Source organism: Mustela putorius, unplaced genomic scaffold (genome assembly GCF_011764305.1).
Source record: "Mustela putorius furo isolate JIRA1106 unplaced genomic scaffold, ASM1176430v1.1 tig00003853_pilon_pilon_pilon, whole genome shotgun sequence".
In the NCBI taxonomy this organism is placed as follows: Eukaryota; Metazoa; Chordata; class Mammalia; order Carnivora; family Mustelidae; genus Mustela; species Mustela putorius.
This window is the reverse complement of record NW_025422005.1, coordinates 51,555,301-51,575,069: the sequence shown is the minus strand read 5'-3', so window position 1 is coordinate 51,575,069 and position 19,769 is coordinate 51,555,301. Positions and strand designations below refer to the sequence as shown.

At 37.9% G+C, this 19,769-nt stretch overlaps 2 protein-coding genes across 7 annotated transcripts in view; one reads left to right on the top strand and one right to left on the bottom strand.

Annotated features, from left to right (window-relative positions):
• Positions 1-9,827, bottom strand: part of EFCAB7 (EF-hand calcium binding domain 7) — a 51,133-nt gene extending 41,306 nt beyond the window's left edge. Inside the window, exons 1-6 of one of the 2 annotated variants that reach the window (XM_004751673.3) lie at positions 9,707-9,827; positions 7,069-7,256; positions 2,715-2,926; positions 1,834-1,920; positions 1,089-1,284; positions 535-656 (exon numbers count right to left, since the gene is read on the bottom strand). In XM_004751673.3, the coding sequence (XP_004751730.1) occupies positions 535-656; positions 1,089-1,284; positions 1,834-1,920; positions 2,715-2,926; positions 7,069-7,256; positions 9,707-9,807 (906 nt within the window). In that variant the 5' untranslated portion in view covers positions 9,808-9,827. The remainder of the gene's footprint in view (positions 1-534; positions 657-1,088; positions 1,285-1,833; positions 1,921-2,714; positions 2,927-7,068; positions 7,257-9,706) is intronic. The other variant, XM_004751674.3, reaches the window with a different exon arrangement.
• Positions 9,828-10,040: 213 nt separating this feature from the next.
• The window catches only part of LOC101691488 (integrin subunit beta 3 binding protein), a 69,927-nt gene continuing 60,198 nt past the window's right edge, over positions 10,041-19,769 (top strand). For 2 of the 5 annotated variants that reach the window (XM_045064660.1, XM_045064659.1), the window contains exon 1: positions 10,046-10,218. In XM_045064660.1, coding sequence (XP_044920595.1) covers positions 10,214-10,218 — 5 coding nt within the window. In that variant the 5' untranslated portion in view covers positions 10,046-10,213. Of the gene's footprint in view, positions 10,219-19,769 lie in introns of all 5 variants that reach the window. The other 3 variants (XM_045064662.1, XM_045064661.1, XM_004751671.3) reach the window with 3 other exon arrangements.

Genomic DNA, 19,769 nt, shown 5'->3' with positions numbered 1-19,769 from the left:
AGGAGGAAGCAGGCTCTCTGCTGAGCAGAGAGCCCGATGCGGGACTCGATCCCAGGACCCTGAGATCATGACCTGAGCCGAAGGCAGCGGCTTAACCCACTGAGCCACCCAGGCGCCCGACCTTTTAATAATATTCTTATTCATCATTTTTACTTTAAAATTACTAAAACTGGCCTATAGGTAGAAATGCTGTAATCCACAGAAAAATCTCAGAAAATTACTTCACAAACTTCACTGGTTCTCTGTAGACATCGAATAATTATATATACACTTATTGTCAATATTTTTTTCAGAAAAATTCTTACCTATTAATTTATTAAGATACTATACCTTTGGGGCACCTGGGTGGCTTAGTTGGCTGGGTGACTTCGGCTCAGGTCATAAGCTCAGGCTCCTGGGATCCAACCCCATGTCATAGAGTTCCCTGCTCAGCAGGCAGTCTGTTGTCCCTCTGCCTCTCTCCACCACTCATGCTCTCTCTCAAATAAATAAATAAAATCTTAAAATGTAAATAAATAATATAAAATATAATACCTTTATTGAGTTTGGCTCAGTTAACTTTGAATTTCGGTTACTATTAGCACCCATGATAATTGTGAAGGAAACAGATGTTTTGAACTTTCTAGTTGTTGCCATTAAAGAACTCCTGGTATCACCTGTAACAAGTAATAGTCTCACATCATGAAAAGTTATCAATACTAAGTCTATTTCTAAATACAGTGTAGTATAAAAGACATGTCTATTAATTTCTTTCTCTTCGCTCTTCCTATTGAAATAAAGTCAGACATTTCATATTTATCTGTCTTTAATGGTCCCTAATATATGGGCTACTAATAAGATTCTATATTTCAGTATGTCACTCTTTACCCTGAAATTTTAGTTTTAACAAAATATAATAAGCATAGCCAAGCTAAGTTCTACAATAAAATTTTTACTTCAATAGATTTTTACAGCTGAGAGTCTAGAAACAGTACCTAACAAAAGCTGGCTTGTCATTTGTTTTATCACTGATAAGCTTAGAAGAAAAATTTATCTGAATATGACTCTTCATTCTTGACCAAGAAATCCTTAGTGTCAAAAGTAAATACCTTTATTTGAGAATGTTTCCTGATCAGTTTTTCTTATGATTCTGGGTGATGGTTTTGGTACTGGTGATGGGTCCCTTTCAGGGGATCCTTCAGTGTGGCTTCCAAACTGCTGACGCTTCAGTTGACTGTCAACCTCCAGTTTTTCTACAGTAGTTTTGAGACATTGCTCAATGGTTGTCATGTATAATTTACAAAACTATAGGAAATAAAAAAGTAGTCCAGTGGGTGAGACATTCAATCATACATTTGGGAGGAGGCAAATGCACATTAGTAGGCAAGAGATAGACTGATAGATGGTATATATTTCCTATTGAACTAGGTTAGTCATTTTATTTTCCTGAAATCAGATTGACCACCCCCAAGTGACCTAGTGAAATGCAGCCATGATTCAATGAGAAGGTCATACTCTGAGTGAAAATAAAATGTTACACAAAGAGAGGTGATTTATTATTTTTTTATAAGACATGTATAGACTTGAGTTTGTTCTAAATAATTGTTATGATTCTTCCACCCCAAAAAAGGTATATTCCTGAGGATAGTCTCTATGTTTTATGAGTACATGCAAGTATTTTACCTTGATTGTTTCTAATATAGTCATCAGATTACAATACTCTTCAGATTAAATTTCAAGTGTAACTTGTACACAACATATTAAAATGTCATTGCCAATATTAAAAAGATATTCTCCTTTAAAAATTCTTCTCCTATACAGTATACAAATTTACATTAACATGATCTTATGTACCTTGATATAATCGAATTTGCCATCAGCATTTACATCTGCCAAACTTATTATGGCATTTACTTCTTCACGAGACATCTTCTCACCTCTCTGAAAAAAAAAGATTTATTTTTTTTTAAATTTTTTATTTTTTTATAAACATATATTTTTATCCCCAGGGGTACAGGTCTGTGAATCGCCAGGTTTACACACTTCACAGCACTCACCAAAGCACAAAGCCTCCCCAATGTCCATAACCCCACCCCCCTTCTCCCAAAACAAGATTTATTTTAAAGAAACATGACAATCACTTTATTATGAGGGGGAAAGGGCAGAGTGGAAATTCATTTTAATTTTTTCTAGAAGTCAGCTTCACTATATGGTTTCATTATAAATCTCAGAATGAGTATTATATTGAGCAAGAATGAAACAATAAAATAAAATTTCACAATTTTACTGAATTCTGTAGAAGTATGAACTTCAGTTTGCTAAATTTCAACAATATATATCATCAAACCAGTAATAATATTATCACTGAATTTAGAGTAATGATGATTTCTCACGGTATACCAAGAATCAGAATGGATTCCCAATCCCATTTATATTTTGCTTCTTTTTTATTTATCACATATGAATCTATTCCCAAATTACAAAACATTCTGGGCAGCAAATAATTGTAAGGGAACATAAGGGATTGCAACATGGGTTCTATTTTATACTTTATGTTTTATTTACAGAGCACCTTTCATCCAGAAGGATCCTTAAGTACTTTATAAACAACATATATGTGATTCATTTCACCTGCTAATGAAATAATTATTTTTAATGTGGCCTTGGTAGCCAAAACTACATTCCAAATAGTTTTGCCAGCAATGCATATTACAAAACTATTTCACAAATCTTACCTTTGTTAGAAGTTTATAAAGGTCAGTGTGTAAAATCGAGCCATCGTCATTTACATCTAATTGCTTAAATGATTTTAGTAGTTCTGATTTTGAAGTAGGTTTCTCCTTCCTTAAAATTATGCAAAAATCATCAAAATTCAGTTTGGCAGTTTGAGGAGTCCAATACTTATTAATGGTTTTTTGGGATGGATTTCTTCCTGCATGCTGTAGAGCTGTCCAAAAAAGCAAGTATTATTTGTTATAGTAACATTTGGGATTGTATTCTGAATTATTTTTTCTTTCCATCATTATTTTATATTATAATATTATACAAAAGTACATACATACCTTTGGGGTTCATAATCTAGTGATTATCAATGTATGCCTGACTTTCAAAAATGAAAAAATATATATGTTACCAGCTACAGATTCTTGATCTATTAATACCAGAATTAAATATTTTTCTGTTCTGACAGTTGATTCTCAACCTATATGGTTTAACTGATAACATGATTTACTTTGTAAAAGTGCCTGGAAAAAAAAGATTAAAAATAATCATCCATTTAATTGTTTTGAGGATCTAAGAATAACCACAAAAAGCATTAATTATTACTTTTCTGGCCCAACAAATACTTTAGTGAAATAAGGAAATCATTAATTTGAGGAAATTATTGTCAATAAGGCATGATATCTAAAATGTTCATCATTGCTAGATACTAGGGTTTCAAGAATATTAATCATATCACAGATGTCAAATACATGCACAAAATTTAGCTATTTGCAGTTATAGCCTTGCTAAAACTCAAGAATCTCAACATACTTTGAGAGAAGTCTATTACGGAGATGCAGTGATTGAATTACTCTTTTCTTAAGAAGAATCTTTAAAAATACTCCTATAACCAGTTATTCATGAGATGTTATTGTTTTAAAAGGCATGCCCTTATATCAATGTGAGGTAATAAATCACAATGTGAGAAAGGCTTTGTATTTGTGTATATCCTACACACTGAAATATAATGGTTCTAAACAATTATATTTTGTACAGTTTAAAAGAAGTAAACTGGCAATTTGTACATAAACAAATCTCTACATCTTAAGACTTAATACTATCTAAAATGAACCAGTGATAAGATTCCTAAGCACTATAGATGGAATTAATAAAATTAAAGGTAAAACAGTCCTGAATTTTGTTACCAACAAATACTAGAAAGCCTTATATTGGGGATTTCTAACTATCTTAGGTGAGATTTCACAAGATCTGGGCACTGTCAATCAGCACTAAAAAATGATCATACGGATAGCCCACAATATGATGAATAAGGACTAATATATATAAAATAATTTTTAAAAATACCCCCAAGGAAAAAAAAATACCCTCAAGGAAATAGAAATTAGAGCAGAGTGATAAATACGGATATTTGTGAGTCCATTATATTGAACATTCACTGTGTAGAAGCATAATACAGGGTGGGTTGTTTTTTTTATTTTTAAGAGATTCAAACTTTTTGGTTGCTCAAGTTTCTAATCTAAATAGGAAGTCCACACCTGAAGTGTATAATTGCTACCTGTGGTCATGATTTAAGGTTAGTAACATATTAGAAGTCCACAGACTAAGAGAAACGTTCCCATCCTCCAGCTTATGACAATGCAGCATACCTAGATAATTAAAACTTTGGTAGAGAAAAGGAAACATCACAATCACCTAAAGGCAACAGAATTTGCACCTAGGAAGGCTTTGTGAAAATTTGTAGCAGTGGAGAAAATGTAATTTTTTTTAACTTCCAAAGGCTTATTTTGGATGTAGACAAAGGCCCTGATTACATGCTGCCCTAGGAATGAAAAAAAGATAAGTATTTGCCTAGCATAAAAATGAACAATTCCATAATTCATTTATTAAGATAATCAGGGAAAAGGTACATGTGTTTTAGGATTCCATCCCCAGCCAACCTCCACCCTTTAAAAGGTAAGAATACAAGTAGGACCTAAATGAAGTTGTGATTTGAGGTGAAAAGTCCATGTGTCTGGCCAGCTTGGTGAGTGGAGCATACAACTCTTGATCTGGGGTCATGAGTTCAAGCCCCAAATGAGGGGTGGAGAGAAAGAAAGAAAGGAGAGAGAGGAAGGAAAGAAGAAAGAAGGAGAGAGAGGAAGAAAGGAAGGAAGGAGGAAGGAAGGAAGGAAGGGAGGGGAAAGGAAAAAGAAAGAGGGGTGCCTGGGTGGTTCAGTCAGTTAAGTGTCTGATCAGCTCAGGTCATGATGTCATGGGCTGTGGAATGGAGCCCCTTGTCGGCTCTGCACTCAGTGGGGAGTAGGCTCAAAGATTCTGTCCTTCTGCGCCCCCGCCCCCGTGCTCTGTCTCTCTCTCTCTCTTTTTAAAATAAATAATCTTTTTTTTTTTTTAAAGATTTTATTTATTTATTTGTCATAGAGAGAGAAGCAAGAGCAAGCACAGGCAGACAGAGTGGCAGGCAGAGACAGAGGGAGAAGCAGGCTCCCCGCCAAGCAAGGAGTCCGATATGGGACTCGATCCCAGGACGCTGGGATCATGACCTGAGCCGAAGGCAGCCGCTTAACCAACTGAGCCACCCAGGCGTCCCTTAAAATAAATAATCTTAAAAAAAAAAAAAAGAAAGAAAAAGAAAAAAAAAAGAAAATGCTATTTTTTATACAGCTTTGAGACAATGGGTATGTAACTTTCCTACAAGTAGCAGGTCAGCATACACTTGATGCTGTCTTTAATAACAAAATGGCTTTTGGGGGCACCTGGATGACTCAGTCAGTTAAGCTCCAAGTCTTGATTTTGGCTCAGGTCACGATCTCAGGGTTGTGAGATCAAGCCCCACAGTGGGTTCTGCAGTAGGCATGGAGCCTGTTTAAGATTCTCTCTCCCTCTGTCCCTCCCCCTCTGTAAAAAAAACAAAACAAAAACGGGTTTTTAATGTACTACTAATTACAAAACTTTCTCAGAATAAAATTAATTATGCCTAAACATGTACTCAGTAAGCAGTCATTCCCATATCTAAGAAATAGGTATAACTTAGTAATTACTAATGTAACTAAATTTCTAATTTTGGAATTAGTTGGAGTCCGTTATTATGTCTAATAACAGTAAAAACATGTAACTGTAAATGTTTAAAGGTTTACATGAAAATACTGATCTTTTGCCAGGGTTTACTTTAAGCTTTAACATGAATCCATAATACCTGTTATTATTTATAAGTTGGGAAAAAAAAGGAAATCTAAAACTTTGAAAATGGTACTGTCCTGTCCAACCTTGAAATGGAATGTCAAAGCACATGTTATAGGCATAAATGGCAGAAAGATATAGATGAAAGATAGAGTAGTAAGAAAGATATCACTGATTTACCCTACTTTTTAAAAATCTAGATTATCTGAACTCAATCATTATTATGTTACAAAGAGAATTTCACCATAAAACCGAAAGTGTATATAAACTGAAAAAACACTGAATTATCCCGATAATTCTCTAAAACTGATAGCACCTTAGTAATACTCATATACTCACCTAGTAATATATATTCTATATTACTCACATAGTATATATAGATTCACAAACTAAACGTCATAATAATGAAAGACAGGTTAAACTTTTAAATAGGAGATTCACGACCTCACACTACTTTCATAAGAATAAAGAAAAAAACTAAAATTGTAGTTTATAATAAAAAATGTAAATTTAATCTTTTCAATTTTCATATTTCAAATACAAATTTCCTCAAATAGAGATCTTACTGCGTACAAACCTAAGACATTATTGTAAAAATATGTCAGTATTTATCTTTAAGGAAACCCCAACTTCTAAAGTTGGCAAAATAACTCAGTTTCTGTATTCATGAAGTTATTAGCTGTGATGAAACTGACATGGGTATTCACATATATATAGATTGATATCTACATATATGTGAATATATGTGAATATATAATCACTTATAATCATTCAACCTGTTTTTATATATTCTTGACATTTTCCCAGTGTAGCTCAAATTCAGGCTAGTGATTCAGATGCCACATGCTTTAAATTCTATGATTATAGACTCTTAAAAATCTTATATATATAGAATCTTATATAAATCTTAAGGTACCAAATAAGAATTTTAAAAAATATATTTTAAGCAAGTAATTGATGGATGCTTTAAAAATACTAATCTAGTTTATATAAACATTGAATGTTTTATTTTGAAGCTACTAGAATATATAAATATATAAAATGGTATAATAGCATAATATAGTTCCATTCCTCAAGCTTCCCTAAGAAACTGGGATGATCCAACAAAGTAATTCTTACTCCTGTCTTTCTGATCTATTAACTTTCAACAAATAAGAAAAAATATGTAAATTTTAAAGAAAAATTTACCCAAGTAAAGTTGTTCTTTCGAAATAATGTTTTCTAAGCTGCTTTTAAAAACAGTTAAGTAGGCAGCTCTACAATTCATATAAAATAGCTCTTCTTCGGTTAGTGGAAATTTCTTTGTTCGAGGACTCTCTGAAAGCGCTGACTTCTGACTGGAGAAAGCTGCATCTCTTCCTGGACTGATGGCCATTCTATTAGAAAATAATTTTATATTTTAGTCAATGTTAATCCCCTAAAATGCAAATGTCACCTTGCCTTTCAAATGGGGGGAAGAGGAATCAATGCATTAAAGTTTTTGTATGTGGGGGGAAAAAGACAACTATAATATGTATCTGGTTGTATTATTTTTTTTTTTTTTTTTAAAGATTTTATTTATTTATTTGACAGAGAGAAATCACAAGTAGGCAGAGAGGCAGGCAGAGAGAGAGAGAGGAGGAAGCAGGCTCCCTGCTGAGCAGAGAGCCCGATGCGGGACTCGATCCCAGGACCCTGAGATCATGACCTGAGCCGAAGGCAGCGGCTTAACCACTGAGCCACCCAGGCGCCCCTCTGGTTGTATTATTATATGCTAAATTAGAATAAGCTTTTGGCAGTACATACATATATATAAATATACATGTACATTTAGAAATAAACTATATATGAGATGCAACATATACATATGTGTGTGTGTATATATATATATATATGAGAAGCCAAAAGGATAAAGCCAAAGCAAAGCTGTAATATAAAAACAAAATAAGTATTGTCAAATAAATAAAATCTCAAAAAAAAAAACCACCAAAAACAAAATAAGTATCATAGAGCAAAGGAAAAGCACACAACAATACTCTTAGAGGACAGTATATTGGGGCACCAGGGTGGCTCAGTTGGTTAGTGGTCTCCTGCTGCTCAGGTCTTGATCCCAGAGCCCTGGGATAGAGTCCCACATCAGCCTCCCTGCTCAGTGGGGGAGTCGGCTTCCCCCCACTTGTGCTCACTCTATCTCTCATACTCTCTCTCTCTCAAATAAATAAAATCTTTTAAAAAAGGACAGGAAGTTAAGTTTTCATAAGGTTGTCAAGAGGATTAAATATGGTAATACATGTGAAGAATACAGAACAGTGCCTTGCACATAATAAATGCTAAATAAACTCTGAAAGAGTGAAACTCCACAATAATGAGACTTTGGATGTAATGTGATCAGCAGTTGGCATCCATCCCCTCAGCAAGAGCAAAAGGTCACTTCACCAACAACTCAGTAATGCAGGACAACCTTTTGAATGAATTTTTTTTTAGCCCATTTACAGCATTATTGTGAGATTTTACTGCATTCCTTACTAATAATGTTGTGGGGTTATATAGCACCTCGGCTCATAAGCCTTAAAGAATTACCATACATCTTAATTTATCCTTATTACAGCGGTTAGGTACTTTTAGACCCTTTTACAGATAAGGAAATTGAGGGACAGAGATGTCACCCAGCTAGCAGCAACAAGAGGCAGTACATTTTGATAACAGTTTCTTCTTTATTAATGGGAATGAAGGCTTCTTGTACCACAGTTACTCTGAGGCACTAAATTGTGCTGGTGGTCTAACCGATTCCGACATCATTTTACCCAGCTTTGACTTCTAAAAATACATTCCAACCTAATAAATTGAATATTTCAAGTTCAACAATAAGACGACACAGGTAGGGTCCCCTTCAGGACTCATTGGATTCTTACTCAGGAGGCCTAAATCACTTGCACCTTCTTGAATTATATAGGTCTTTTACACTTGGGAAAGAAAGATAATAATCGCTTATCATGGATGAAGTACCCTATTTATAATACACAGACTGCCTGCCTGACACTTCCATATTACACCAGATTTAGAAGGACCCCATAGGGATGCGGTGTCACAGTCTCGTTACCTCAAATTGATACCACTATAATTAGGCATCAGTTTTAAACACATATGCGTGCACGCATCTCCTCACGAATCTGGGGGAGGGGCGTGCGGAAACGGTTCTGATAAGGAAAGAAGAATGAACGTTCATTTCGCAGCAAGCCATTTTTAAATTTAAGGTTTTGGGTTTTTTTTTTTTAATTTTTTTTTTTTGCGGGGGGGGGGTCGTCCTCGAATACGCTTTCCAAATAAGGTGACTCCCTCACGTGGAAATCCCACAGCAGAAATGTTCGACAATTCTATTCTTTTCCCTTGTTGTGACGAGAGACTAAACGGAAGCTTCAACAAATCGATCACCGCACCCCTCCGGCTTGGAAACCGCCTTCACGGAAAACTCCAGCCCGAGACCAAGACGGGGGCCTAGACAGCCCAGCGCAGCAAACGGCTCCGTAAATAACCCGCCACACGACAGCAAGAAAAATAAACTTGTTTTTAACAAGCGCCTCAGGCCGCTCTGAAGGGCCGAGTGAAAACAGAGCCGCCCAGTCCCCGGCCCCGCGCGGTGGAATCCGTTCTCAGACGACCTCGGGCAAGCTCTCTCTGTCCTGGGGTTTCTCTAGGACACGGCTGCCGTTTGATATACACTTGAGGTGCACACGGACCCAGCGCTGGTGTGACAGAGAAGTAAAAGAAGCTGGTGAGAGAAAAGGAAGCCGGACAGCGAGCGAGGCAGGGCGCGGCGCAGAGACAGAGACAGCGAGCTGTTTGCTACCTAACTGCAGCTCGCACGCGAGGAGGGGCCGCCAATTCTCCGCGGATTTCTGATCCTCTCACCGCAGCCCCACCGACCTCGGTCTTTCCTTTAATTACCATGGCAACTGCGCCTCCCCCCCCCACCGGAAATAAGATTCAGAGCACCTCCCCAAACAGTCCGGGTAGAAATCTAGGAAGGTGAATCAGGAGAGGACAGAGTCGGCTGTGCCGCTCGTCTGTCGGGGTCTGGAATGACCAGAGCGGAGAGAGGGTCCTGGGGTGCACTGTCAAGGGAAAATGAAGTCCTAGGTCCTTAATTAGACTCTCCTCCCCTTTCCCCCATACACTCGGATCTCTTGGAGGGGGGAGCGTGTTTCCAGCGGGCCACCTTGCGTGTGACACCGCGTCTGGCGGCCGCAGGCCCGCGCTTTTCTGACTCCGGCGTTTCCCTACGAAGGGTTTCTGCTTTAGGAAGAAGGGGGCTCGGTTCCTTTAAACTCGCGGTGGTGCTTTCCTGAGTGTCGAAATGCCGTAGGTATCCGCCCTCCCCCACCTCATTGCTGTTTGTTGGGTCCCTTTGTGAACAAGTAGAGTAGATACTATGTTGTCCTTAAAAATAAAAAGCCTGTTCTTTTACTAGCAAAATGGGTTTACTAGGGAATAACAAAGAATTGAAATGGTAGGTAAAGTCCAACAAAGGCGAGGAGTTATTTTACGGAGAAGAAGGAAGAAGTTGGGAGGGGTCATTTTGACCCAAAGTATGTGGGAGGGCAGTCAATTCAGGTTCAAGTTGAAGGTTTCTCCTTGCCCGAGTTGCAGGAGTGCTCTGTATTTTGTAGGAGGTGCAGTGTACGTCTTTCCGTATTGCAACTTGTAGTTAAGGGTTCTTCCCTGTGGAAACTCTTCTGTTGGGGTGTGTCATTGACAGTTCTTGCTATAATTGACGTTCAGTGGTATGAGATCCCTTTTTAGCCTCCCCTTCTATCCTCCCTACCCCACATTTTCTTTTTTTTAAAGATTATTTATTTATTTGACAGACAGAGATCACAAGTAGGCAGAGAGGCAGGCAGAGAGAGAGAGAGAGAGAGAGAGAGAGGAGGAAGCAGGCTCCCTGCTGAGCAGAGAGCCCAATGTGGGGCTCGATCCCAGGACCCTGAGATCATGACCTGAGCCAAAGGCAGAGGCTTAACCCACTGAGCCACCCAGGCGCCCCCTCCCTACTCTACTTTAACGAGGCTTCCCCTTTATTATTTTTCACATTTCCTCCCTTTCGTCAAGATCTTTCTCCGAAAGCATTGCTGATTAAGGGTCAGGTTCTTCTTAATTCAGTGACCTCTTGTCTTTTAGTGCCAGGAAGGATCTCTCCTGGATGTTATGTCCCACTTTGGAGGGAAATTGTACAAATTGGAAACCTATTAAGGTCAAATTTGAGTAACCAGGGGTAGCAGGGAGAACTCTTAAGGCATTTTCCCCTCTATGGTCCATATTATCAAGACTGTAAGCTTTGGAAATTGTCTTACTGAATATATCGTTTTTACAAAGATTTGACAGGCAGCAAGTAACACAATGGAAAGTAACATCCCAATTACAAATTGTGTGATGGTTCTAAATCAGGATCCTAGATCTGAAAGTAGCCAACTTAAAATATTGGCACTTATTCCAACTTGGGGAAGAAAATTAACCCCTGCTGAAGCAAACCCATGTCGTGTATGCATGCCTCCTTGAAGTCCCTACTTTAAGCGGTCATGAAAGCAGAATGATGATTACTGCAAGAGCACACTGAAAGAATTATCTTGTGCATTGGAGAAGATACAGTGTAGGTATAAACTGTTGGGTCCTTAATCAAAGGAACAAGACTGATACAAAGTGAAGGTCAAGCAAAGCTTTATTTCCACACCAAGCATTGCGAATCAAAATGACCAGTCAGGGCCATCTCTTACAAAGAGGTGACCCCTCCCACCCTCACAGACTAACTTTTATAGAAGTGGTTGAGCCTGGCTATACACAGGTGGCCAATGAGATTGCAATACACAGAGAAAACTGCACAGTCATGCTGGGTCAGCAACACAGAACTGCACAGTCATGCCAGGTCACACACAGGTGGCCAATTGAATTTCAATTTACCCTAGTAGATATATGCGCACCCCGCTGACTGGATGTCTCCACCTGGCCTGACCTGCCCTTGTATCTGGGCTTTGCAAGTAAGTTCCTCTGGGAGGGGCAGAATCAATCTAAGTTCCCTGCCTAAACACAAAATGGCTCCCTCTGGCTAAGTAGGTCCTTACATAAACATGAAGCAATAGCTGGTGAACTTTTTGAAAAACAGTAAAACTTCAAAGACCTTTTTAAAAAGTATTGTTATCTCAAAAGAACTGTTGGAACCAAATGTGTTGTTAATAATACAGTAAAGTTGAAAATTCGGAAACCATGACTTTTGGATAAGAATCCCGAGTTAGCTAATATTCCAGATGAAAAAGAGAGACTTCTGTGAATCCTGAACCTTCTAATAGACCTGGTCCAGACATCTTGGGAAATCTGTGTTATCAGGTATTGTTGGCCTCAATTCCAGGAAATCTTTGTGATCAGATGGTGTGCAGATCCAGTCAGGATTTGATGCTTTCTTTGAATGTGTCACATGAATCCAAGAGTCCATTCCTTAAGGTTTGGCACAAAAGGGTTGGGTGACAGTCCCTGATAGGGGCCTTTCCAACTAGGTTGAAGAGAGTCTTTCTGGAGGCATTTGTTTGTTTGTTTGTTTTGGTTTTGGGTTTTTTTTTTTTTTTTTTTTTTTTTTTTTTTTTTTAGTAGTTGAAATCTCCCAAGTTGCAAGAGGAGGTGCTTAAAGTTTTTGTCTCCTGAGAGTACACTGGGAAAGATTGCTCTAACAAGGCATAATTAGTTTTGATAGAAGCAATTAGGCCTTTGTAATATTGAAATATAATCTCCTTTTATCAACTGTGGGTCAAAGGAATCAGGAGCCAAGTGCATTGCATGTCCTGTGACTGTCTCAAAGTCTATGAGTTCCCAAGGGAGTGGGTCTGATACTTAGAAAGAACAAAGGCAATGCTTTAGGCCAAGATATTTGTGGCGTTGAGTCTTAATAGTGCCATTAGTGTGTTCAACTAACCCTGAGGATTGATGATGGTATGCACAATGAAAGTGTTGTAAAACTATCCAAAGAGCACAAACTTGTTAAAGCACCTAACCGATGAAATGGGTTCCCTAATCACTGAAGTTCAAGAGAAGTTCCCCACGTGGGGATAATTTTTTTTCTAATAGAATTTTGGCCACAGAAGAGGCAATGGCCAGTCTACAAAGGAAAACTTTAGTCCAGTGAGGAAACATACAAACCATAACCAAAGCATATTTAATCCATTAGATGGGAAAGCTTTATGAAATCCATTGTGAAAACTGAATGGTCTTTGAGGTAATTTAAAGTGTTGGAGAGCTGTGCAGGCAGGTTCCCTGCATTGTGTTTTGGGCAGGTGGGACAAGTGAGGTGGGCACTTTTTGTGACCTCATTAATACTTACTCACCAATATTGGTTCATGAACACTATCATTTTTTTTAGTAGACCAATGGTTTAATGCATGTACAGGGGTAAATAGTGGGAATTTTAGGATTTCTGGTAGGGCCAGATTGTTAATTGGTTCAAGTCAGTTTTTTCTTTTTAATCAAATGAATAGTTATTAGATTTGTAGTATTTTTTCCTGTTCTGGGGCCAATTGTTGGATGTCTCTGGTCAGTTTTTCAAAATTATCATTTGGGGGACTATCCCTTTGGAACATGACAGAGGTTTGGCCATTGGTTTCCTTGACAGTAGCATTTTTGGCAGAAGTATCAGCAAGATGGTTTTCCTTTGGCATCCAGGGAGTCGTTTAGGAGTCGTTTAGAATGCTCAGGACCTTAACAACCAGAGCAAGCAGCAAAAGTATGGCATCTAATAAATTGTAGACATAGGAACCATTTTTAATTTTATCCCTATTGGAGGTAAGGAAACCTCAGTGTTTCCATAACATATCAAAGTCTTGAACTACCCTAAAGGCATACTGGCTATTGGTATAAATGTTTGTGGTTCTACTCTTGGCTAAGGTACAAGCTTGAGTTAGGGTGTATAACTCAGACTGTTGGGCCGAAGTAGCCAGAGGTAAAGGTGCTACCTCAATGACTTCAAAGGAGTTGCAGTAACATAGCTGGCACAATATTTACCATTTTCATCCTTTAAATGAGAACCATCAGCAAACCATGTAAAAATCTGTATTGATTAGAGGAGTTTTCTGTAAATTGTTACAGGGAGTCAGAAGATAATCTGTCGGGGCGCCTGGGTGGCTCAGTGGGTTAAGCCTCTGCCTTCGGCTCAGGTCATGATCTCAGGGTCCTGGGATCGAGTCCCGCATTGGGCTCTCTGCTCAGCAGGGAGCCTGCTTCCTTCTCTCTCTCTGCCTGCCTCTCCGTCTACTTGTGATTTCTCTCTGTCAAATAAATAAATAAAATCTTTAAAAAAATAAAAATAAAAAAAAAAAAAGAAGATAATCTGTCAGCATTTAGCAGTCATGAGGGGTCTTGTCAGTGTAGGAGAGGAGAATAGCCAGATTAAAGTCACTACCGTGAGAAAGAATTATACGAGGAGCAGTTACAGGATTTCACAGATGAAATGACTAAAAAGGGGGGACATAGGTGGCTCAGTTAAGTATTTGCCTTCAGCTCAAGTCATGATCCCAGGGTCCTGGGATTGAGCCCTGCTCAGCAGGAAGCCTGCTTCTCCCTCTCCCACTTTCTCTGCTTGTGATCCCTCTCTCGCTCTCTCTCTCTGTCAAATCAATAAATAAAATCTTAAAAAAAATTGACTAAAAAGTATTAGTGTAATGAGAATCAAGAAGGGCTTCTTGTGCATGGTACACAAAGATGGGATTCCCTGACTATTTCTTCAATGGCTTTATCCAAAAAGGCAGAGGCAATGTGGATATCCTTGTGCTACAGGGTCTAGTTGTTATCTATAATACCTATGAGTTAATGAAGGTCTCCCCGTTTTGGGGTCAGTACTCTAAGGGTATTTCCTTCCCTCTCATATGCAAAGAGGAAAAAAAGGGAAGTTGATAATTAGGACATCTGAAGGCAGGGGGCTTTATTTAAGGCTTTTCTTTAAAAAGCTTATCTTCCCTGTCTTTAAAGTCCGCAAAACTTGTCTTTCCTATCTTTCCAAATAATAGGGTCAAGTTCGTTATTTTTTGGTAAAGAATATAGAGTATGATTCATAATAGAAGTTTGAAATCAATTTCAATGGCAGCCAACTGGTCCAAGAAAATATTGTAATTAGTGCTTTAGTTTTGGTTTTGGGGAAGTTCAGGATGCCATAAATCCTGGATCTAAATGTAGTCCTTATTTCAAGGTCACATGTCATTAAGTATCAAACCGGGATTTGACCAAACTGTAGTTTTTCTTTGGAGAATTCATGTCCTTTTAAGACCAAAAGTTTTAACAGGTAGATGCTGTCATCCTGTGAGGAGGTTTGAGAAGGGCAGCAGAGAAGCAATCATCTGTGTATTGTAACAAAGCAGAACCTACAGAATACTTTATGTCATCCAGTTTTAAGGTTTGTGAAAAGTAAGGACTCTGTGTAACCATGGAACATTACTATCCAGGTGTATTATTCTTTCCAAGTGAAAGCAAAAGTATCTTTATCAACTAGAATACTAAAAATGCACCACGAAGATGAATTATAGTAAAAAGTTTTCTTTTAGTGGGAATAGATATCAGTAGTATGTGGGGGTTAGGAATATAGGGTGCCGAGGGATAACAGTGTTACACTTATTACGCAGAGGTCTTAGACCTCTATCCTTGGACATTGGGTTTTCTCACAGGAAAATAGGGGAATTGCAGGGACCAGTGCAAGGGATAATAAGGCACTGAGTCTTGTAATCTTATATTATGGACTTGATGCCTTGAAAAACTCTTTATAAGATATTGATTAGTTCTGGGGAGAGGTTTTGAGATCTGTTTGAATCTTGATGGGAGGTGCACTGTAGATTCTACCAACACCAGTTGAAGACTTTGTCCATAAAAAGGATGGTAGCTGGTCCAAGAGGGACAACTGATCATTGTCCCCAGACAAGCTATAGTGCCATCAGAGGGATCAAATAAAAGATGTCAAGGGTCATTTAATTTGCTTGGTTGGCTATTTTGGTTACTACTATCAAATTTTAGACTTAAATTCCCCTTTAGAAGAAAGAAATTTCATCATAATATTTTTCTAAAAAGTCTCAGCCCAATAAATGAATAGGGGCAGAGGAACTAAGGAGAAAGGGTCTGTAGCTCTAAATCACCTAAACAGAAGGGAATAGGTTAAGAGGCAAGAACTCGTTAAGGTTTATTCAGCACCCCTCCCCTTTGAACTGCTTTAGTATTTTGAGGCAGGGGCTGCTTTATAGCAATGGGATTAAGCATTGAGAGTGTAGCTCCAGTGTCAATAAGGATGGAGAGATTCATTCCCAATCTGGAGAGTGGTTTCTCCAAGCTGATTAAGAGAGGATTGGGAAGAGCCCCTATTAGTTCCTTGGAGCCCCATTGGGAATTAGAACAACATGGGAAAGTCTGGCTTAAAGAGCTGAAGGCACGTTCAACACTTAAGTTTGTTAACAATCTTTTTTCCAGTGTCCTGGCCCTTTGCAATAATAGTAGAAACTAGTGGAGAGGAAGGTTATTTTATTTAAGGGCTTTCATTTACTAGAGTTGAAAATTGAAAATTTTAGATGTCTTCGTTTTAAAGTACTCATCTAGCATGTGGGTGAGCTGGTTTGTCAGGTTAACTCAATATGGAGGGGACATGATTTCCCATTCTATCTTCATCCCTTTAAAAGAGAGAGATTCTAGTTTAGTCCATTAATAAACATAGAGTTAAATGCTACCCGGGTGGATTCAACATCTAAAGGGTGACCAAGTTATTTAAACTTATCAACCTAGTTTCTCAGATTTCTGTTAGTTAGTCTTCATACTTTTGTGGCGACCAGGCCAAACACTGGATGAAACTAGCACAGTGGGGACGTCCTAGAAGGGATCTGGAGAAACAGACAGCAATCTTTGGCAAGATGCTAGAACAATCGCTGGAAATCTCCACCAAGCAATTATAGTAGCTTTTCCTAAGCTTGCTAATTGGAACAAAATTCAGGCTTGCACACAAATGCCTGACAAACACGTACGTAACTATTACATTCAACACCAAACTGTCTTCTACAAAAATTCTGGTCTTCTAGATGTTGAATTTTTCAGCAAACCCACTGATGTCCTCAGTCACTTTAGGAAACTTTATGGCTTGTAATTTGGCCTTAGTTCAGAGAGTATAAGAAATGTGAGGTTTATTAGGATCCTCAGAAGACTTAACTTTATTTAAAGGGGTAGATTTAAGAGGTTCAGGAAAGTAGGGAGTGGGGGAAAGATTTGAAGGAAAAGGGAAGTTTGGTGAAAGGATTAGCATGAGGGACAATAGGGGAGGTGGTGATGGTGCGGAGAAAAATGGCACCAGAGATAGAGCCTGAGCACAGAACATCTGCCACATGTCCTGAGACAAAGAAGATGGGGAAGGCCGAAAAGAGGCTTCAGAAGCCCGCCTGTCTTTCTTTCTTTCTTTACTTCAGTTAGTCTAGAAACTAGTTTGCACAGAGGCAACTTTAGTTTCCCAGTAACTTTTGAAAGCTTCAAAATACTAATCAAAATAGGCATCCAATTCAGTTTTGACAGTTTTAGAGCTGTAGCTATCCAATTCAGTTTTGAGAAAAGTTAAGTTTGGAGAGAGAGAAAGTTTCCCATAATGGCCATTGAAGTTCTAAATTACTTTTGGTAAGTCATTTCATTTAAGGAAGGACCACAGTTTTTAAACCTAAAACCAGCTGGGGTCAGAGAGGGGGTGGGAAGAGGTGGGGTACCCTTAAATCACTTTGATGACAGGGATTCCATTTCTTTTTTTTTTTTTTTTTTTTTTTTTTTTTTTTATTTTTATTTATTTGATAGAGAGAGATCACAAGTAGGCAGAGAGGCAGGCAGAGAGAGAGAGAGAGAGAGAGAGAGGAGGAAGCAGGCTCCCTGCTGAGCAGAGAGCCCGATGTGGGACTCGATCCCAGGACCCTGAGATCATGACCTGAGCCGAAGGCAGCGGCTTAACCCACTGAGCCACCCAGGCGCCCAGGGATTCCATTTCTTAAAAGATTTTCTTTTTAGAGCAAAAAAGAAAAATTCCTAGACAGCACAGTTTCAGCAGGAGCAGCCTGGTTCCAAAATAGTAACTTTAAGTGAAGTAAAGACTCCAATGAAGAAGTAGAGAATATCAGACTAGATTTAAAATCTATACATAGATTTTACATACATATACATTTTAAGTTATATGTTTATGTATAATTGTATAATTTATATACAACATATATGTAATATATGTATATTTAACATATATATATTCCAACTCATTTAATCCTCATAACACTGATATTACCTAACCTGATACCAAAATATGGTAAAAGAATTAATAAAATATTACTGACCAATATATTTCATGAACATGGAACCAGAAATCCTTAGCAAAAGATTAGCAAATCTAGGGGCGCCTGGGTAGCTCAGTTAGGCATCTGCCTTCTGCTCAGATGATCCCAGCATCCTGGGATTGAGCCCCTTGTCGGGCTCCCTGCTGAGCCTGGATTCTGCTTCTCCCTCTACCGCTCTTTCATCCTCATGTATGTGCTCTTTCTTTCCCTCTCAAATAAATAAAAAAAATATTTTGAGATTTTTTATTTATTTGACAGAGAGAGAGAGAGAGCTCACAAGTAGGCAGAGTGGCAGGCAGAGAGAGAAAAGGGGAAGCAGACTCCCTGTTGAGCAGAGAGCCCGATGTGGGCCTCAATCCCAGGACCCTGGGATCATGACCTGAACCAAAGGCAGAGGCTTAACCCACTCAGACACCCAGGCGCAAATAAATAAAAATCTTAAAAAAAAAAAATTAGTAAATCTAATTCAACATATAAAGGGGACAATGTATTATGTCCAATTGGGACTTATCCCAAGAATGCAAATTGTTCTGTTATTTTAAAATCAATTAACATTTTCAAAAAGAGAATAAAGGAGATCGTATTAATAGTTGTACAAAGAGCACACTCATTCATGCTAAAATAAAAACTCAACACACTTGAAGTAGAAAATTCTAATTCTAAAAACACTAAGAAGTAGAAAATTCCTGTGAAAAGTGTACACATATCATACCCAGCATTAAACACTTACTCTAAGATTAAGAATAAGGCAAGATGTGCCCTCCCACCACTTCTATGTAACAAAGCACTAAAAAGAAAGGAAGTGTGTAAATGTTGGAAAGGAAAAAGTAAAACTGATGAATTGTGGTGATACTGTCATGAACATGGAAAATACTAAGGAATTTGTAAAATAGTTATTAGAGCTATTTAACAAAGATACACGTCATATAGTCAATATACAAAAATCAATTCTATTTCTATATTTTAGCAAGAAATACCTGGAAATGAAGCTTAAATGTTTCCATATACAATCACATTTTAAAACTACTTTAAAGAAGTTTAACTAGAAGACACTTAAGATTTCTATATTGAAGATTAGAACATGTTGCTCAGAGAAAAAAATCTAAATAGGGGCATGTTTATGGACTCTAAGTTTCGATAATGTTAAATTACTAGTTCTCCCCAGTCATCAAAGGACATGATCTTTAGATTCAATGCATTTCCTGTCAGTCCCAGCAAACATTTTATAGAAATAGAAAAACTGATTTCAAAATTTTTTATGAAAAGGCAAAGGACTTATGAGTAAATAATCTTGAAAAGAATGAACTTGGAGTACATATGCTAACTAGATTTACCATAGTGGTTCTGAATTCAATGTGGTTTGGGCATAAGGACAAATAGATAAAATGGAAGAGAATCCGAAGTGCAGAAATAGACCCACGGAGGTGCCAAAGCAATTCAGTGGGGGAAAAAAATGTCCAGATGGTTCTGGGACACCATACAGGAATATTAATGAATTACCCTCAACTTCTATCTTATGCCATATACAAAAACTGATTTGAAATATAGCATACT